The sequence below is a fragment of the Amblyraja radiata genome, unplaced genomic scaffold (genome assembly GCF_010909765.2).
Source record: "Amblyraja radiata isolate CabotCenter1 unplaced genomic scaffold, sAmbRad1.1.pri S103, whole genome shotgun sequence".
NCBI classification, from domain to species: domain Eukaryota; kingdom Metazoa; phylum Chordata; class Chondrichthyes; order Rajiformes; family Rajidae; genus Amblyraja; species Amblyraja radiata.
In genome coordinates this window covers 34,028-54,838 of record NW_022630094.1, presented here as the reverse complement: position 1 = coordinate 54,838, position 20,811 = coordinate 34,028, and the positions used below count along the sequence as shown (strand labels likewise).

Sequence of the window (20,811 nt, the reverse complement as noted above, 5' to 3'; positions counted from 1 at the left end):
AGAGAAGGGGGGGGGGGGGGGGGGGAAAGAGTAAGGGGAGGGTTCCCAATCTCGACTGGCTATCGTCATCAAGGGCCGAGCAAAAACACAGAAAGACAGACGCGACATTTTTTGACCACGACAGATTCGCAAACACTTCGAAAAGGAGGAAATCAGAAATTAAATCTTGCCCCACACAAACGTCCAAGGTGGTCCGAGCTCCGATGGGTCTGTAAAAAGCCGCCGGTTTTTTTTTTCCCCCTTCACAGAAGCCCTACTCACAAACGAGGAAAAAAAGACACCACAGCTGCCTCGTTGGGGGTTACATTTTTTTTTTGTTTGTTTGTTTGTTTGTCGTTTGTTTGTTTGTTTGTTTGTTTTGTCGAGTTCCTATCCCCGGCGCTCGCCCGTCCAGAGTCAGCTAACCCTCTCGGACACGGCTGCCCGGCTGTCGGCCGCTTCCTCCCGGGCAGGGCGCGGCGCGGCGGAGATGACGGGGCGGCCCTTGTCGGGGATCTCAGTCTTTGTGGGGAGCAGGTCGGGGTCGGCACGGCCGCGGGGAAGCTTGTCCTTGTCCTCCGCGCACGGCCGGCCGCTCAAGTCTCTGGGTTCCGGGGGGGGGCAGCAGCCCCCTCCCCTCTCTCGGGAGCCCTCGGCCTCCTGTGCCGACGCCTCCGCGGGTCCCGGTTCTTTGGCCTCGGCCGGGCGGGGCGGCTCCTTCTTGAGGGCGGCGGCGGCGGGACCCCGGCCCTTGGGGCTGCTGTCCCGGGCGCCCCTCTGTCCCCTGCCGCTCCTCTCGCCCCCGTCTACTGCCGACGATGGCGGCGGCGGCGGCGGCAGCGGCAGCGACAGCTCCGGCCCCGCACCGCCGCCCTCCGCCGCGGCCGGCGCCGTCCTGCCCAGCACCGGCGGCACGCCAGCGTCCTCGTCGAATATGCGGCTGCTTTTCCGCTTCTTCAGCGGCGAGCTCTCCTCGCCCAGGTTGCGCTTCTTGAGGGGCAGCAGGGTGACCTCCTCCGGCCTGACCGCCAACTCCTTCACCGCCTTCTTCTTCGGCGCTGGCACGGCGTTGCCACCGCCGATTCCTCCTCCTCCTCCTCCTCCGCCGCCGCCGCCCAAGCCACCACCACTGCCGCCGCCGCCGCCACCACCGCCACCGCCCGGCTTTCTGCCCCTCTTCTTGGGGACCGTCTGCGGTTTGGTGTCAGACTTCCTCTTCCTGCCCGGGACCCCCTTGCGCGCTTTGGGGGGCTGCTCCCCCAAAGCGGAGGAGGTGGCGCCCTCAGTTTTCGGCGGCGGCAGCAGCGGGGCGGAGAAGGGCATCTTGACCAGGAGCTTGGCCGCGCTCTTGGCCGACAGCCTCTTGGACACGCTGCCCTTGCGCACCATCTTGTCCTTGCCGCTGCCCTTGGGCCTGCCCCGACCTCTCCCCGTGCCCGAGGCCTTGGGGCTCTTGGGCTTCTTGGGCTGCCTCTTCTCCCTCCGCGACGGGCTGCCACGACCCGTGACGGTGAAGTCAAAGTCGCTGGGGTCCAGGGTGGTGTCGCCCACCTTCTCGAAGTGCGCCAGCAGCTCCACCTTGGAACGGAACGCCTTCCCTTGCGGGCTGCAGACACAAAGAGCAAAAAGGGAACACAATAAACACGTGAAAGCATGATAGACTGTGACGGACTTTCATCAGTCACTGAAAGTAAGCATGCAGGTACAGCAGGCAGTGAAGAAAGCGAATGGCATGTTGGCCTTTATAACAAGAGGAGTTGAGTACAGGAGCAAAGAGGTCCTTCTGCAGTTGTACAGGGTCCTGTTGAGACCACACCTGGAGTATTGTGTGCAGTTTTGGCCTGTTGGCCTTCATAACAAGAGGAGTTGAATACAGGAGCAAAGAGGTCCTTCTGCAGTTGTACAGGGCCGTAGTGAGACCACACCTGGAGTATTGTGTGAGTTTCGGTTCCCTAATTTGAGGAAGGACATTCTTGCTATCGAGGGAGCCCAGCGTAGGTTCACCAGGTTAATTCCCGGGATGGCGGGACTGTCATATGCTGAGAGAATGGAGCGGCTGGGCTTGTATACTCTGGAGTTTAGAAGGATGAGAGGGTATCTTATTGAAACATATAAGATTATTCAGTGCTTGGACACGCTAGAGGCAGGAAACATGTTCCCGATGTTGGGGGAGCCCAGAACCAGGGGCCACACACAGTTTAAGAATAAGGTATCGGCCATTTAGAACGGAGATGAGGAAATACTTTTTCTCACAGAGAGTTGTGAGTCTGTGGAATTCTCTGCCTCAGAGGGCGGTGGAGGCCGGTTGTCTGGATGCTTTCAAGAGAGAGCTAGATAGGGCTCTTAAAAATAGCGGAGTCAGGGAATATGCCGAGAAGGCAGGAACGGGGTACTGATTGGGGATGATCAGCCATGATCACATTGAATGGCGGTGCTGGCTCGAACGGTTGAATGGCCTACTCCTGCACCTATTGTCTATTGAAAGTGGACACAGAAGAAATCGGAAAAAAATACGCGCAGGTTATGGGGAGAACGTACAAACTCAGTGCAGAGAGCACCCGTGGTCAGGGGCCACATCTAACTCCCTCTTAAATATAGCCAATGAACTGGCCTCAACTACTTTCTGTGGCAAAGAATTCCACAGATTCACCACTTTCTGTGTGAAATTTTATTTTCTCATCTCGGTCCTATAAGACTTCCCCCTTATCCTCAAACTGTGACCCCTTGTTCTGGACTTCCTCAACATCGGGAACAATCTTCCTGCATCTAGCCTGTCCAACCCCTTAAGAATTTTCTACAAGATCCACCTTCAATCTTCTAAATTCTAGCGAGTACAAGCCGAGTCTATCCAGTCTTTCTTCATATTAAAATCCTGCCATCCCAGGAATCAGTCTGGTGAACCTTCTCTGTACTGTACTGTATGGCAAGAATGTCTTTCCTCAGATTAGGAGACCAAAACTGTACACAATTTTGATGTGGCCCTTGTGGCTAAAGGGATCAGGGGGTATGGAGAGAAGGTAGGTACAGGATATTGAGTTGGATAATCAGCCATGATCACATTGAATGGCGGTGCAGGCTCGAAGGGCCGAATTGCCTACTCCTGCACCTATTGTCTATGTTTCTAAGATAGGCATAATTCTCCATGCCTTTAGTATTTAGTAATTACCATGTTATAATTTTAGTCAGTGTAGGCAGTGCCTAGTGGAGGGTTACACTCACTTGATGATGTAGACGTCGTACTTTCCCGCCGACCGGCCCGACTTCCTCTGCTTCAGTTTGCGGGTCCACCCCTCGGGCAGCGTGGGGTCTTCGTACAGGGGCCCCCGGTCCCGAATCAGCGAGCGGCGGGGCTTGGGGGTGGCCGCCACCGCCCCCTCCCGCTCGGCGGTCTCGGCGTTGGCGCCGTCGGCAGGCTCGGGCAGCAGAGCCTCCGCCGGCGGCTCCCGCACCTTGTCCTCCCCTTCCTCCTCGCGCTCATCCCTCTTCTTGTGCTTCTTCACTTTCACCAGCTTCTCCCGCTGGCCGGCCTGCTCCTTGTCCTCGGCCTTGTCTTCACTGCAAAAAACGCACACACCGTCACAACAGGCTCTCCAACACAACTTGTCCATGCTAACCCACATGCCCCACCTGTCCGCGTTTGGCCCATATCCCCCTAAACCAGCCCGACCCATCACCTCTTCCGTTCTCGTCTACACCCTTGAATATGGTGAGAGCGCGCTTGGGGGCGGCACGCTAGAGGCAGGAAACATGTTCCCCGTGTTGGGGGAGTCCAGAACCAGGGGCCACACACACAGTTTAAGAATAAGGGGTCGGCCATTTAGAACGGAGACGAAGAAATACTTTTTCTCACAGAGAGTTGTGAGTCTGTGGAATTCACTGCCTCAGAGGGCGGTGGAGGCCGGCTCTCTGGATACTTTCAAGCGAGAGCTAGATAGGGCTCTTAGAAACATAGAAAATAGGTGCAGGAGTAGGCCATTCGGCCCTTCCGAGCCTGCACCGCCATTCAATATGATCATGGCTGATCATCCAACTCAGTATCCCATTCCCTGCCTTCTCTCCATACCCCCTGATCCCTTTAGCCACAAGGGCCACATCTAACTCCCTCTTAAATATAGGCAATGAACTGGCCTCAACTATCTTCTGTGGCAGAGAATTCCACAGATTCACCACTCTCTGTGTAAAAAATGATTTTCTCATCTCGGTCCTAAAAGACTTCCCTCTTATCCTTAAACTGTGACCCCTAGTTCTGGACTTCCCCAACATCGGGAATAATCTTCCTGCATCTAGCCTGTCCAACCCCGTAAGAATTTTGTACGTTTCTATAAGATCCCCCCTCAATCTCTTAAAGATAGCGGAGTCAGGGGATATGGGGAGAAGGCAGGAACGGGGTACTGATTGGGGATGATCAGCCTCGATCACAGTGAATGGCAGTGCTGGCTCGAAGGGCCAAAATGGCCTACTCCTGCACCTATTGTCTATTGATGGGCTGAATGGCCTAAATTCTGCTCCTATCACTTTGGAACTTATGAACGGAGCACGACTGGGCTATGAATGCCCTGGTGGTTCGTAGGTTAATAGAGTTGTCTTACACTTGCTGCCACAGCGAGAGGACTCGCCAGCCAATCTCTTATTTCAAGTCAAGTCAAGTCACTTTTATTTCCATAGCACAATTAAAAAACAACTCTCGTTGGCCAAAGTGCTTTACATTGGTGGAGGTACTAACGTTATACAACAGTGGTTCATAGATTCAGTACATCCATAAATACAAACATATAGCCCTCGCTCAGAGGACGTCAAGAAAGGCTTGAGAGTAAAGATGAGTTTTAAGTCTCGACTTAAAGGAGTCGATGGAGGGGGCAGATCTGATGGGAAGAGGGATGCTGTTCCACAGTGTAGGAGCTGCAACCGCAAAGGCGCGGTCGATCGCCCCTGAGCTTATGCCTAGACCACGGGATGTTCAGTAACCCCAAGATGGCCGATCTGAGGGACCTGGAGGTGGAGTGGTGGGTAAGCAGACTTTTTAATGTAGGTGGGGGCACTTTGTAAACATAAAGAAGCATCTTGAAATGTATTCGGAACCGCACAGAGAGCCAGTGGAGAGAGGCCAGGATCGGGGTGATGTGGTCCATTTTTCGGGTGCCCGTCAGGAGTCTCGCTGCGGCATTTTGGACCAGTTGCAGGCGGGACAGGGAAGATTGGCTGATGCCAGTGTAGAGGGAGTTGTAGTAATCTAGGCGGGAGGAGATAAATGTGTGGATGATCTTTTCGAGGTCATCAAACTGGAGGAATTGTTTTTATTTTAGCTATCGTCCGAAGCTGGAAGCTAGCTTTTACCACGGCATTGACTTGTTTGTCAAATTTCAATGCCGAGTCAAATATCACGCCAAGGTTTTTGACGTGAGGTTTGAGTAATGGGGTAAAGGGCGTGTCCCACTTGCATGCGATTGCGTGCGTTTGGTGCGACCAAACGGAAGCTGAATTCTCACGAAGTTCGAGCGTGACGCAATTTGCGTAATTCTTACCAATCAGCTGGGCAGGAGGCGGGCCGACTGAATTTGGGCGTCGGGCAGTTACGTCAACACGCAACGCCACGCACTAGGCGTACACCGTCAAGATGCTGCGTACGCCGTCAAGATGTTGCGTACGACGTCAAGATGTTGCGTACGCCGTCAAGATGTTGCGTACGACCGCAATGCGCCGACAGGCCGTTGGCGCGTGAAGATTTCGGCCATTGTTAGTTTTTCGGAGCCCCGCGCGATGTCGGGACCAGCCCCGCACAACTCCGCGCTTATAAGTGGGACCGGCCCCGCGCGGCCATACGGTGCCCGTACGCCTCAAGCGACCACAAGATCGCGTAAATTTGCGAGCCAAGGTCGCGTAAGTGGGACAGGCCCTGAAGGCTTCCAAGGCTGCCTGCTATCATTTTGATTGAGTCCGAGGAGCCGAGTCTCGCCTTCCTTTCAGTCTCAGTTTTAGCCGAGCGTTTCTGAAACTCAATTCATTTTCCCCCACTCCCCAGTCACTTGGAATTTGTTTTCATCAAAGCAAGCTTTTGTTCTGTGGCCTGGCCAACAAAACTAAACACAGCTCGGAGAAAATGTCCTGCCTGGATTGTTGTTTCCGATAACTCACCAGGAGACAAAAACCACTGTGAAATAATACAGCTTGAATGAAATGGCTGAACAATGTCAGCTATGAGCAGCTACTGCAGTTATCTAGGCCACTGCCCTGCACATTAAACCGAGAAATTAGTTTTAAGGGCCTGTCCCACTTGGCAGTCATTTGCGCCTCATATGTAAAAAAGGTCGACGAGCCACAGTTTAAGAATAAGGGGTCGGCCATTTAGAACGGAGACGAGGAAACACTTTTTCTCACAGAGAGTGGTGAATCTGTGGAGTTCTCTGCCTCAGAGGGCGGTGGAGGCCGGTTCTCTAGAGGCTTTCAAGAGAGAGCTAGATAGGGCTCTTAAAGATAGTGGAGTCAGGGGATATGGGGAGAAGGCAGGAACAGGGTACTGATTGGGAATGATCACATTGAAAGGCGGTGCTGGCTTGAAGGGCCGAATGGCCTCTACTCCTGCACCTATTGTCTATTGAGTTTAAAAACAAAATCAAACTCGTGGTAAACACATAAAATGTACGTAGCGGGTACGTCGGAGCTTGTGGACGTCTTGTAGCGCTTCGTCCAGGGTTTCGTAGAGTGTAACGAAATCCTCGATAGGTGCAGGAGTAGAGGTCATTTGTCCCTTCGAGCCAGCACCGCCATTCAATGTGATCATGGCTGATCATCCCCAATCAGTACCCCGTTCCTGCCTTCTCCCTATGATAGAGCTCTGATATAGGTTCACGAGATTGATCCCTGGGATGGCGGGACTGTCATATGAGGAAAGATGGAAAAGACTAGGCTTGTATTCACTTGAATTTAGAAGGATATATATATCTTATAGAAACATATAAAATTATAAAAGGACTGGACAAGCTAGATGCAGGAAAAATGTTCCCAATGTTGGGCGAGTCCAGAACCAGGGGCCACACACACAGTCTTAGAATAAAGGGGAGGTCATTTAAGACTGAGGTGAGAAAAAACTTTTTCACCCATAGAGTTGTGAATTTGTGGAATTCCCTGCCACAGAGGGCAGTGGAGGCCAAGTCACTGGATGGATTTAAGTGAGAGTTAGATAGAGCTCTAGGGGCTAGTGGAATCAAGGGATATGGGGAGAAGGCAGGCACGGGTTATTGATTGGGGACGATCAGCCATGATCACAATGAAAGGCGGTGCTGGCTCGAAGGGGCCGAACTGCCTCCTCCTGCACCTATTGTCTATGTTTCTGCAAGCCCAGCCGCTCCAGTTAAGAGGCTTTTAGATCGGCACGGGTCTACAGGGAACGGAGGGAAACTGAGGGCAGTGGAGATCGTGTTCGGCACGGACATTGTGGGCTGAAGGGGTTGATGCTTGCTGTGTTATATTTTCTATGAACAAGGGCTCCATGAGAACCATGAGACAAGGAGTCAGTCAGCCGTGCTATCTGTTATTCGTTAAATCTGGAATAAAAGCTAAAATCAGTCATTATGACTGTGAAACGACGCTGTCCATCATTAAAAACTCATCTGGCTCACTTACACCAGACCCGTAGTCCCCATCTTAATCTGACATTAATTTGACTAGCCGACTTAATTGTGCTGTGAAAATGTTCCAGCGAGCCAGTTAAGAGAGAAATTAGGCACGAGGTAATAACAGAGGCGGAGTGCGGCGGGTACAGCTGCTGCTACACGCCGCCCGAGACCCGACTTCCATCCTGACCGCCCCCTGCGCGGAATTTGCGCGTTCTCCTTGTGGCCGACCACGCGGGATTTCCCCCACATCCCAGGGATGGGTGGGTTTGAAGAGTCGTGGCCCCCCAAGTACAGGGCCTTGGTGAGACCACACTTGGAGTATTGCGTACAATTTTGGTCTCCTAATCTGAGGAAAGACATTCTTGCCATAGAGGGAGTACAGAGAAGGTTCACCAGACTGATTCCTGGGATGGCAGGACTTTCATATGAAGAAAGACTGGATAGACTCGGCTTGTACTCGCTAGAGTTTAGAAGATTGAGGGGGGATCTTATAGAAACTTACAAAATTCTTAAGGGGTTGGACAGGCTAGATGCAGGAAGATTGTTCCCGATGTTGGGGAAGTCCAGAACAAGGGGTCACAGTTTAAGGATAAGGGGGAAGTCTTTTAGGACCGAGATGAGAATTTTTTTTTTTCCAACACAGAGAGTGGTGAATCTGTGGAATTCTCTGCCACAGAAAGTAGTTGAGGCCACAGTTCATTGGCTATATTTAAGAGGGAGTTAGATGTGGCCCTTGTGGCTAAAGGGATCAGGGGGTATGGAGAGAAGGCAGGTACGGGATACTGAGTTGGGTGATCAGCCATGATCATATTGAATGGCGAATGGTGCAGGCTCGAAGGGCCGAATGGCCTACTCCTGCACCTATTTTCTATGTTTCTAAGTGTGTAGGCACTCAGGGGACATTTTACTGAAGCCATTTAACTTACAAACCCGCGCGTATTTGGGATGTGGTCGGAATCACAGACGATATCCACAGGAACAGATGGCGGAAGTGCAAACTCCGCACAGACAGCACCCGAGGTCAGGATGGAACCCGGGTCTCTGGAGCTCCACCAAGGAATGACAATAGATCCCCCCCCCCCCCCTCCACCGCTCCCCCCACCCGGCCCCTCTCCCCTCAGTCCGGCGAGCCGGACGTTGCGGAGGAAGACGGGGGGAAGGGTGCTGCCCCTTCCTGAGGGGGGGGGAGGGGGAGGAGAGGGGGAGGGGGGAGGGAGGGCGAGAGCCATCGATAACCAATATTCCTTCATCTGAGAGCGAGAGAGAGAGGGGAGAGGGAGAGAGAGAGAGAGTTGGGGAGAGAGATCGGGCTTTCTGGCTTAAGCCCTCCCTTCACCACCTCCAGTTTAAATTCCATTTGGAATATTTTGGAGGACCAAGAAACCAAGAACCAAGAAGGAATGGGTGACGTTTCGGGTCGAGACACTCAGCTAACTGGAACGCACTACAGCTCTGGTTTTTACGATGGCTGAGGAGTAGGAAGAGACGCCAAGACAAGCCAGGCAGATTGGCTCCATGCCCTGTTGCTTGCTGGTGAGACAAATCGCTTTGCGGTGCAGTCATTGGGCCGTTTTAAATTTTCAAACACAAACTTCCTGCTGGCTCCGAGGTTCCCTCCCGCCGCCCGTGTGAAAACGGACGCACGCTCTGGTGCATGGGTGGAGATCCGCATCGCAAATCCAGAGGGCAAGGATCAACTCAGACACACCCTTCTCTGCAAATGCTCGCACACTTGCATAGCTCAGTCAGGAATCTTGGCCCTGCTCCCCCACCACTTTTTCTATTTTAGTTTAGAGATACAGCGCAGAAACAGGCCCTTCGGCCCACAGAGTCCGCGCCGACCAGCGGTCGCCCGTTCACACACTAGTTTAGTTTAGAGATACAGCGCGGAAACAGGCCGTTCGGCCCACAGAGTCCGCGCCGACCAGCGGTCGCCCGTTCACACACTAGTTTAGTTTAGAGATACAGCGCGGAAACAGGCCGTTCGGCCCACCAAGTCCATGCCGACCAGCGATCCCCGCACATTAACACTATCCTACACACACACACACACACACACACACTAGGGACAATTTTACATTTACACCAAGCCAATTAGACAATAGACGCAGGAGTAGGCCATTTGGCCCTTCGAGCCAGCACCGCCATTCAATGTGATCATGGCTGATCATCCCCAATCAGTACCCCATTCCTGCCTTCTCACCATATCCCCTGACTCCGCTATCTTTAAGAGCCATATCTAGCTCTCTCTTGAAAGCATCCAGAAAACGGCCTCCACCGCCCTCTGAGGCAGAGAATTCCACAGACTCACAACTCTCTGTGAGAAAAAGTGTTTCCTCGTCTCAGTTCTAAATGGCCGACCCCTTATTCTTAAACTGTGTGTGGCCCCTGGTTCTGGACTCCCCCAACATCTGGAACATGTTTCCTGCCTCTAGCGTGTCCAAGCCCTTAACAATCTCATATGATTGACCTAATGTGAACAACCTAATCTCCTTTGCCTGTGCGTAGTTTAGTTCAGAGACACACCATGGAAACAAGCCCATCGGCATGGTGACCATCGATTACCTGTTCACACACAAGTTTGAAGTTATCCCATTTTCCCATCCATTCCCTACACACTAGGACCAATTTACAGAGGGCCAATTGACCCACAAACCGGCAAGTCTTTGGGACGTGGAAGGAAACCCGAGCACCCGGAGGAAAGACACGCAGACTCGGAGTACGTGCAAACTCCACAGGATCGAAACCCGGGACTCTGCATAGAAACATAGAAAATAGGTGCAGCAGTAGGCCATTCGGCCCTTCGAGCCTGCACCGCCATTCAATATGATCATGGCTGATCATCCAACTCAGTATCCTGTACCTGCCTTCTCTCCATACCCTCTGATCCCTTTAGCCACAAGGGCCACATTTAACTCCCTCTTAAATATAGCCAATGAACTGGCCTCAACTACTTTCTGTGGCAGAGAATTCCACAGATTCACAACTCTCTGTGTGAATAAAAATGTTCTCATCTCGGTGCTAAAAGACTTCCCCCTTATCCTTAAACTGTGGCCCCTTGTTCTGGACTTCCCCAACATCAGGAACAATCTTCCTGCATCTAGCCTGTCCAACCCCTTAAGAATTTTGTACGTATCTATAAGATCCCCCCTTCAACGGGGAACCGCAGGCTGAAGAAGGGTCTCCGCCCGAAACTTCGCCCATTCCTTCTTGCCTGCCTGCCTGTCCCGCTGAGTTACTCCAGCATGCCTTTTTTTGTAAACCAACATCTGCAGTTCTTTGCTTAAGAAGGAACTGCAGATGCTGGAAAAATCGAAGGTAGACAACAATGCTGGAGATACTCAGCGGGTGAGGCAGCATCCATGGAGCGAAGGAATAGGTGATATTTCGGGTCGAAGAAGTCTGAAGAAGGATCTCGACCCGAAACGGCGCCTATTCCTTCGCTCCATAGATGCTGCCTCACCCGCTGAGTTTCTCCAACATTTTTGTCAGTTCTTAGTGCCTCGCGATTATTTTTTTGCCCTCTCGGTTCCATTTAGGAGAATTTTTTAATTAAAATAAAACTCAGTGAAATTTAATTATTGATCTGCGTCGAGCCCTTTCTTGCTTTTGGTGCATTGTGCGGGCAAAACATTTCTGAAGCACTTCTGCAATATCAGAGTGGCTAATTGGCACACAGAAAGCTCCACATGTTCACCAGCTAATCACTTTTTACAAATGAAGGCCAAGGGCTGACCTTGGATACTGGAGAGAGAAAAATGCTGGAGAAACTCAGCGGGTGAGGCAGCATCTACGGAGCGAAGGAATAGGTGACATTTCGGGTTGAGACCCTTCATCAGACTGATGTGGGGGGGGGGGCGGGAAGAAGAAAGGAAGAGGCGGAGACAGTGGGCTGAGGGAGAGCTGGGAAGGGGAGGAGAAAGCAGGGGCTACCTGAAATTGGAGGTCAATGTTCATACTGCCAGGGTGTAAACTGCCCAAGCGAAATATGAGGTGCTGCTCCTCCAATTTGCGGTGGGACTCACTCTGGCCATGGAGGAGGCCCAGGACAGGAAGGTCGGATTGGGAATGGGAGGGGGAGTTGAAGTGCTGGGCCACCGGGAGATCAGGTTGGTTAATGGTGTTGGGCGAAGCGATCGCCAAGCCTGCACTTGGTCTCACCGATGTAGAACAGCTGACACCTAGAGCAGCGGATGCAATAGATGAGGTTGGAGGAGGTGCAGGTGAACCTCTGCCGCACCTGGAGCGACCACTCGGGTCCTTGGATGGATTTGAGGGGGGAGGGTAAGGCGACAAGAGTAGCATTTCCTGCGGTTGCAAGGGAAAAGTACCGTGGGAGCGGGTGGTTTGGGTGGGAAGGGACGAATTAACCAGGAGAACCCCCGGTCTTATTGGGGAAAATTGCCACCGATCTTTTTCCGATACCCTACTTCCGTCACAGCAGTAGAGAGAGTTGCTGCCTTACAGCGCCAGAGACCCAGATTCAATCCTGACCCCAGGCAGGCACGGAAATCCCTGCTAAAACATGGGGGGGGGGGGAACACCATTTTCTGGTGGCCGCGCATACGCACACACGCGAGGCTTCGGCCGTAGGCCCCGTGGACGGTAACATCGGGAGCTGACCTGGTTGGTGACCGACTCCGAACTCCAGCAACAGCAGCTTCGTCCGCCCCGAATCGTTGGGCTTGAATTGGCCCTTTCGCGGGGGGTCTTTCATCGGCCGGCGGGGGCTTCAACATCGGGAGCCTCGATCGCCTCGATGCAGCGGTTTGATTTTAAGCCGCGCTGGGCGCTAAAAGGCCCCGCGAACTGGCCGATTCAGCCCTTAAAAAGCGTCTGATAAAGTCCGGATTACAAAATGTTGGGGGGGGGGGGGGGGGGGGGTTGTCCCCCACCTCTCAAAGCACGGGAGGCGTCGTGTCCCCCCCCCCAGGATTTCTGCCCCTGCATAAACCCACCACTTTTTGCATGAAAAAGTTGCCCCTCAGGATCTAATTAACTCTTTCTTCCCCCCCCCCCCTCACCTTAAAGCTATGTTTTCTGGTTTTCGATTCCCCTACTCTGGGCAAGAGACTCTGTGCATCTACCCGATCTATTCTCATGATATTGTACACTTGTATAAGATAACCTCTCATCCTCCCGCGCCCCAAGGAACAGAGACCTAGCCTGCTCAGCCTAATGTTGATAAAAGGTTTGACTATTTATCTAGCTTGATAAGAATGAGTCATATCGAGATCAACACACAGTTTCACACTGCACCGGTTAATATTCCATTGGCAGGATGGTGTGCAATGTGTCGCCAATTTTCTCACTCCCAAATCAGGCACATACGGTCAATATAAGGGACAAGTTCCCGACGACAATTTGTTGACCCCCACGGTGAACGATGAGTTGGCCCGGGTGCTGGACTGCACACAAAGCCCAGCCGGCGGGCCAGCTGAGGAGTTTTGGCCCGCGCGCAAAGTCTGGTGCCCCGTCCAACTCATGAACCGATAATCGGCCATGAGAAGGAGGGGTGGTGTCGGTGGGCAGCGGAAGTGCAAAGGTCCGAAGGTCGGACAGCTGGCCGAGCTGCCGACCAACGGGGCCACGGGCGAGGCGCTGCTGCTGCTGCTGCACTACGTCGGGACGGGTGAGGCGGGGGCTGGACGTGGCGCTCCAACCCTACAGTCCCCTCAACCCGAGCAGTAGCAGTCAAATACGGGACAAACCAATTTAGAGGCCAATGTACGGGATGTCTCGGCTAATACCGTTACAGTTGGCGACACTAGCGTGCAAAGAGTTGTTTGTGCCGAACACGATCAATTAGACTAAACCTCTGTCTTTTGGGCGGCATGGGGAATGGTAGGTAGTGCCGCACAGCACCAGAGACCCGGGTTCGATCCTGACTATGGGTGCTGTCTGCACCGAGTTTGTACCTTCTCCCCGTGACCGTGTGGGTTTCCACCCCCACGTGCAGGTTTGTAAGTTAATTGGCTTAGTCTAAATATAAACATGTCCCTAGTGTGTGTAGGATAGAGTTAGTGTGCGGGGATTGCTGGTTGGCATGGGCCGAAGATCGCTGTATCTCTAAACTAAACATTAGTAGACAGGAGACACAAGAGACCGATCGCAGATGCTAAAATACTACGTGCTGGAGGAACTCGGCAGGTTGGGCAGCATCTGTGGACATTTGGTGTTGGCACCCTTCTTCAGTGATCGTAGCAGAGGGAAGAAAGCTGCTGTTGCTGGAGTTCGGAATAGGTCACCAACCGGGTCAGCTCCCGATGTTACCGTCCACAGAGCTCAAGGACGGAGCCGCGTGCGTGTGTGCGAGCACATGCGCGGCCACCAAGAAATTGTGTCTTCCCCCCCCCCATGTTTTGATAGCGATTTCCGTGCGTGAGTGTATGGCAGGAGCTGCCGGAGGAGGTAGTTGAGGCAGATATTATCGCAACATTGAAACAGGTACAGGTATAGGACAGGTTTAGAGGTTATTGCTTACAGAGTACTGTGTTGAGAGTCAGTGATACAGTAAGAAAACAGGCCCTTCGGCCCAACTTCCCCAACATCCCAGCTACACTAGTCCCACCTGCATGCGTTTGGCCCATATCCCTTCAAACCTGTCCTATCCACGTACCTGTCTAACTGTTTCTTAAACATTGGGATAGTCCCAGCCTCAACTACCTCCTCTGGCCAGGATGAGAGGATATCTCATTGAAACATATAAGATCGTTAAGGTACACAAAAGTACTGGAGAAACTCAGCGGGTGCAGCAGCATCTATGGAGCGAAGGAGATAGGCAACATTTCGGGCTGAAGCCCTTCTTCAGACTTGTTAAGGGCTTGGACACGCTAGAGGCAGGAAACATGTTCCCGATGTTGGGGGAGTCCAGAACCAGGGGGCACAGTTTAAGAATAAAGGGTCGGCCATTTAGAACGGAGACGAGGAAACACTTTTTTTCCCACAGAGAGTGGTGAGTGTGTGGAATTCTCTGCCTCAGAGGGCGGTGGAGGCCGGTTCTCTGGATACTTTCAAGAGAGAGCTAGGTAGGGCTCATAAAGATAGTGGAGTCAGGGGATATGGGGAGAAGGCAGGAACCCTGTCCGTTTCCCTTGGCCCTGCTGAGTTACTCCGGCATGCTGAGGAGTGCGCAGGTCAGAGAGCTAGCATTTGCGCAGAGGTCCACAGTGGAGGTTTAGTTTGGTATGGAGATACAGCAAGATTCCTGGCTACGGTTGTCCCAATCAATCAAGGAGAGGAAAAGGGCAGTCTATGGAGTTCTCTGCCTCAGAGGGCGGTGGAGGCCGGTTCTCTGGATACTTTCAAGAGAGGGCTAGATAGGGCTCTTAAAGATAGCGGAGTCAGGGGATATGGGGAGAAGGCAGGAACGGGGTACTGATTGGGGATGATCAGCCATGATCACATTGAATGGCGGTGCTGGCTCAAAGGGCCGAATGGCCTACTCCTGCACCTATTGTCTTATTCCACACATCCAACTGTTAAAAGGTCACCACTCAGATTCCTATTAAATCTTTTCCCCTTCACCTTAAACCTGGTTCTCTGGGCAAGAGACTCCACCCGACCTATTCCTCCAGAGAGATGAATGAGAGTTGGGGGGAAAAGGCAGCTATTTATAGCGTGCAGGAGAGAAAAATAGAGAATCCCAATCGAAGGCTTTTGACAGACGCCACACAGACGCACACTGCTGCAGTATTATGGAGCTACGCAGCAGATTGGTTATTCAGCAGGGAGAAGCAGACAGCTCAAGCCATGACAAGGCAGCTAATGTAAACCATGGCTTCTTCACTGGTCCAAAACGCCGCAGCGAGACTCCTGACGGGCACCCGAAAAAGGGACCACATCACCCCGATCCTGGCCTCTCTCCACTGGCTCCCTGTGCGGTTCCGAATACATTTCAAGATCCTCCTTTAAGTCTACAAAGCCCTTAACAGGCTTGCCCCCACCTACATCAAACGTCTGCTCACCCACCACACCACCTCCAGGTCCCTCAGATCGGCCGACTTGGGGTTACCGAACATCCCCGCGGTCTAGGCATAAGCTCAGGGGCGAACGACCGCGCCTTTGCGGTTGCAGCTCCTAGACTGTGGAACAGCATCCCTCTTCCCATCAGAACTGCCCCCTCCATCGACTCCTTTAAGCCGAGACTTAAAATTCATCTCTACTCCCAAGCCTTTCTTGACGTCCTTTGAGTGAGGGCTATATGTATGTAGTGATGTATGTACTTAATCTATGAACCACTGTTGTATAACGTTAGTACCTCCACCAATGTAAAGCACTTTGGCCAACGAGAGTTGTTTTTTAAACGTGCTATAGAAATAAAAGTGACTTGACTTGACTCCACCAGGCAGCAGCCTAATTGAAGGTTTCAGTGTTGGAATAGCGGATAGCTGGGATTGAATTATAGGTTGGTATATCTAACCCAGGTCTCTTGTGTGTCAAACAAGTTATATTTACACGGCCAACACACAAAGTGCTGGAGGATGGCAGCAGGTCAGGCGGCAACTGTGGAGGGAACGGCATTTTGTGTTTGCTGTGTAAATATACCAGGTGCTGGAGAAACTCAGCAGGTCAGGCAGCAACCGTGGATGGAATGGACAGAGGACCTTTCCAAAGCATATAACCATTACAGCACGGAATCAGGCCATCTCGGCCCTACAAGTCCGTGCCGAACACTTATTTTCCCCTTGTCCCATCTACCTGCACTCAGACCATAACCCTCCATTCCTTTCCCATCCATATACCTATCCAATTTATTTTTAAATGATAAAATCGAACCTGCCTCCACCACTGCCACTGGAAGCTCATTCCACACAGCTACCACTCTGAGTAAAGAAGTTCCCCCTCATGTTACCCCTAAACTTCTGTCCCTTAATTCTGAAGTCATGTCCTCTTGTTTGAATCTTCCCTACTCTCAATGGGAAAAGCTTATCCACGTCAACTCTGTCTATCCCTCTCATCATTTAAAAGACCTCTATCAAGTCCCCCCTTAACCTTCTGCGCTCCAAAGAATAAAGACCTAACTTATTCAACCTTTCTCTGTAACTTAGTTGCTGAAACCCAGGCAACATTCTAGTAAATCTCCTCTGTACTCTCTCTATTTTGTTGACATCCTTCCTAGCATCTTCTGTTAATTTCCAAAACATCTTCTGTTGAGGGCCAGCACGGAAACAGGCCCTTCGGCCCACCCTGACCAGGATTGGGGGACCGGGGTGGAGAGGAAATGGCTGATTCCAGGTGGGGAGAAGGGAAGTAAAAGAGGGTGAGACAGGGTGGGAGTAGGGACGCCAACTGTCCCGTATCAGCCGGGACATCCCGTACATTGGCCTCTAAATTGGTTTGTCCCGTACGGGACCGCCCTTGTCCCGTATTTGACCGCTGTTACTCGGGTCGAGGGGACAGTCGGGTCGGACCCCGCCTCACCCGTCCCGGACGTAGTGCAGCAGCAGCGCCTCGCTCGTGGCCCCGTCGGTAGCCCGGCCAGCTGTCCGACCTTCGGACCTTCGCTGACCGCCGACACCACCACCACCCCTCCTTCTCATGGGCCGATCATGGGTTCATGAGTTGGACAGGGCGCCGGACTTTGCGTGTGAGCCAAAACTCCTCAGCTGGCCCGCCGGCTGGGCTTTGTGTGCAGTCCAGCACCCGGGGCCAACTCATCATTCAGCGGGCCACGGGCGAGTCGGTCGACGAATTGCCGTCGGGAATTTTGTCCCGTATTTTGATCGTTTGTCCCTTATTTGGGAGCGGGAAAGTTGGCGAGCTTAGGTGGGAGAGGAGAAACAGTGCTAATCTAGGTGGGCTAGGGGGGAGGAAGGAGTCGCTTGTGGAGCAGTCACCTAAAATTGCAGCAACAGAATTTTAAATGTTCACGAGTATATATCGGAAAGGTTTAAGTGGGCGCTGCAGAACGGTTTAAAATTTGCTCAGAGCGTCGATTAAAACTGAACGACATGATAGGGGAATAAATTAATTACAAGAGTTTGAAGTCCTTGAACAAACAATCAGCAAATGGAAGGCAGGAATCCAATTCAGAGGTACAAAGGGCAGAATCAATCACAGAAACTGTTTGCACACAATAGACAATAGGTGCAGGAGTAGAGGTCATTCGGCCCTTCGAGCCAGCACCGCCATTCAATGTGATCATGGCTGATCATCCCCAATCAGTACCCCGTTCCTGCCTTCTCCCCATATCCCGACTCCGCTATCTTTAAGAGCCCTATCTAGCTCCCTCTTGAAAGTATCCAGAGAACCAGCCTCCACCGCCCTCCGAGGCAGAGAATTCCACAGACTCACCACTCTCTGTGAGAAAAAGTGTTTCCTCGTCTCCGTTCTAAATGGCCGACCCCTTATTCTTAAACTGTGTGTGGTCCCTGGCTCTGGACTCCCCCAACATCGGGAACATGTTTCCTGCCTCTAGCGTGTCCAAACCCTTAATAACCCCAAAGTGCCTATTGCACCTTATCTGTTTATTTATGTGTGTGTATATATATATGGTCTATGCTATATAGACACACTGATCTGTTCTGTATTTATGCCTACAATATTCTGTTGTGCTGCAGCAAGCAAGAATTTCATTGTCCCATCTGGGACACATGACAATAAACTCGATTTGATAATTTTATATGTTTCAATAAGATATCCTCTCATCCTTCTAAACTCCAGAGTGTACAAGCCCAGCCGCTCCATTCTCTCAATCAATCAGTTTTATTCCTCATATACACAATAAAGTGCAGTGAAATGAACTTGCCAGCAGCGGAACAATCAAAAAGAACACACAATACACACTAAATTTTTAACACAAACATCCACCACAGCATTCTTCACTGTGGTGGAAGGCACAAAGTACAGCCAGTCCTCCATTGTTCCCCCTTGGTCGGGGCCATAATCTCCGCAGGCCCTCTCGTCTGGAAGGCAAGTCCCAAATCGGTGCTTCCCTGCCGTCATTTGAAGATGGACACAAAGCTGGAGTAACTCAGCGGGACCGGCAGCATCTCTGGAGAGAAGCAATGGGTGATGTTTCGGGTCAAGACTCTTCTTCAGTCTGAAAAGAAGGGTCTTGACCCGAAACGTCACCCATTGCTTCTCTCCAGAGATGCTGCCGGTCCCGCTGAGTTACTCCTGCATTTTGGTGTCTATCTTCAATTTTCTTGGCCCCGCTCTGGGAGTAGAAGTGGGGCGGATCCGGACCGCAACGGCCGTGAGCCCCAGGCCGAGCTCGGCTATCGTTGGAGGCGAGACGTTGCTTGGGCCTGTCCCACTTTGGCCGTCAGTTACGCGACAGGCCGTTGGCGCACGAAGATTTCGTTCGCTTCAAAAATTTCGGAGCTCCGCGCGATGTCACGCACAACTACATAGCCCTCCGCGCTTCTCAGTGGGACCGGCCCCGCAATGCACGTGCGCCTCAACGCGGTCACATCATTTGCATGCCAAGGACACGTAAGCAGGCACGGAAATCGCTATCAAAATATGGAGGGGACCGGGGGAGGACACAATTTCTTGGCAGCTCCACGCACATGCGCACTCACACACACACGCGAGGCTTTGGAGGCTCAATCCAGCGCTAAATGCAGCTCAACTCTGCCTGTCTCGCCGGGTTAACCTACAGCCCTGCCTGGACTGACGGGACACCAGCGCTGCTTCTCTGCGCTGGCTGTAAACCTGGGCCATATTTCCCGCAAGTCCAGGCAGGGCTGTAGGTTAACCTGGCGGGACAGGCAGAGTTGAGCTGGATTTAGCGCTGCTTCTCTGAGCTGGCTGTGGGCCTGGGGGCACCACGCCCGTCTGACTCCCAACGTCTCTGGCCACCCCCGGGCGTGGGGGGTTCTCGGGTGGGGACGAGACAGCGCCGGGATCGATCCTGGCTGTGGATGAGGCGCAGGTCTGTGCTGCCCCCATTGCCTGCTGACCGACGTCCCTCTTGTCCAATCGGCGCCCTCGATCAGCAGTCCTACCCCCACTGTCTCGCGGAAATTTCACCGGGTTTTAAAATCCGGATTACAAAAAATGGGGGCGGCGGGGCGGGGGGGGGGACGGTCCCCCCACCTCTCAAAACAGGAGGGGACGTGTCCCACTGGTCCCCCCCGGGATTTCCACCCCTGCAAGCAAGTGGGACAGGCCCTTTAGTCTGCCGCTTCGAGTTCACTCACCAGCCAGGGAAGCCTAGTCGTATGGGGGAACAGCTCCGAACTCCGCTGGCACTGTGCAGCCTGCTCTTCAGGATTAACTTCATTCCAAAGTTCCAAGACAAAGGAGCCACCTTAACTTCAAAAGCAGCACCGAAAGACAGGCCCCGGCAAACAGGATGAAAGACCCAAAAGATCAGATAAGTTTTAAACGTAGCAAAAGCCTGCATGCAACGAGCCGACTGGATTAAAAAAAAGCCAATGAAAATAATATGCAAATAAATGAAAGAAATAACAATTCAGCCGAGCCGTGGAACATCCAAGGGAAGAATTCCAATTGGATTAACAATCGGAAAGCCTGCCAGCAGGAAGTGGGAACATACGTAATCAGTGGCTGTGGTGCGCCTCAGCCCGAGTGGAGGAATTTCCACACACCCCACACCTTGAACAAGACACATTCTCAGTCTCGAGGCAGTGAACTGCAGCCGCTGCTTTGCAAAACAAAAAGACACAAAGTGCTGGAGTAACGCAGCGGGTCAGACAGCATCTCCAAGGAACACGGATAGGTGACGTAATAACAAGGGATGGCAGATTATTGAATTTAGAAGATTGAGGGGGGATCTTATAGAAACTTACAAAATTCTTAAGGGGTTGGACAGGCTAGATGCTGGAAGATTGTTCCCGATGTTGGGGAAGTCCAGAACAAGGGGTCACAGTTTAAGGATAAGGGGAAAATCTTTTAGGACCGAGATGAGGAAAACATTTTTCACACAGAGAGTGGTGAATCTGTGGAATTCGCTGCCACAGAAGGCAGTTGAGGCCAGTTCATTGGCTATATTTAAGAGGTAGTTAGACGTGGCCCTTGTGGCTAAAGGGATCAGGTGGTATGGAGAGAAGGCAGGTACAGGATACTGAGTTGGATGATCAGCCATGATCATATTGAATGGCGGTGCAGGCTCGAAGGGCCGAATGGCCTCTACTCCTGCACCTATTTTCTATGTTTCTATAACATTTAGTTTAAAGAAACTGCAGATGCTGGAAAATCAAAGGTGGACAAAAATGCTGGAGAAACTCAGCGGGTGCAGCCACAGTCT

The 20,811-nt window shown here is 52.3% G+C and overlaps 1 protein-coding gene across 1 annotated transcript; it reads right to left on the bottom strand.

Moving 5' to 3' along the window:
- Positions 1–317: 317 nt before the first annotated feature.
- mecp2 (methyl-CpG binding protein 2) lies at positions 318–20,077 on the bottom strand. The gene is made up of 3 exons (XM_033016048.1): positions 19,742–20,077; positions 3,199–3,534; positions 318–1,585 (listed from the first exon to the last, which is right to left on the bottom strand). The coding sequence occupies exons 1-3, from the start codon at positions 19,822–19,824 to the stop codon at positions 397–399; spliced, it is 1,608 nt and encodes a 535-aa protein (XP_032871939.1). The 5' UTR covers positions 19,825–20,077; the 3' UTR covers positions 318–396.
- Between the last annotated feature and the right edge of the window lie 734 nt (positions 20,078–20,811).

Excerpts from the sequence above, each read along its gene's own strand:
- mecp2 (XM_033016048.1), bottom strand. The coding sequence starts at position 19,824 with ATGAAGTTAATCCTGAAGAGCAGGCTGCACAGTGCCAGCGGAGTTCGG. Across the intron at positions 3,535-19,741 it reads CGACTAGGCTTCCCTGGCTG|TGAAGACAAGGCCGAGGACA; the intron begins GTGAGTGAACTC and ends CGTTTTTTGCAG. Across the intron at positions 1,586-3,198 it reads TACGACGTCTACATCATCAA|CCCGCAAGGGAAGGCGTTCC; the intron begins GTGAGTGTAACC and ends TTGTGTCTGCAG.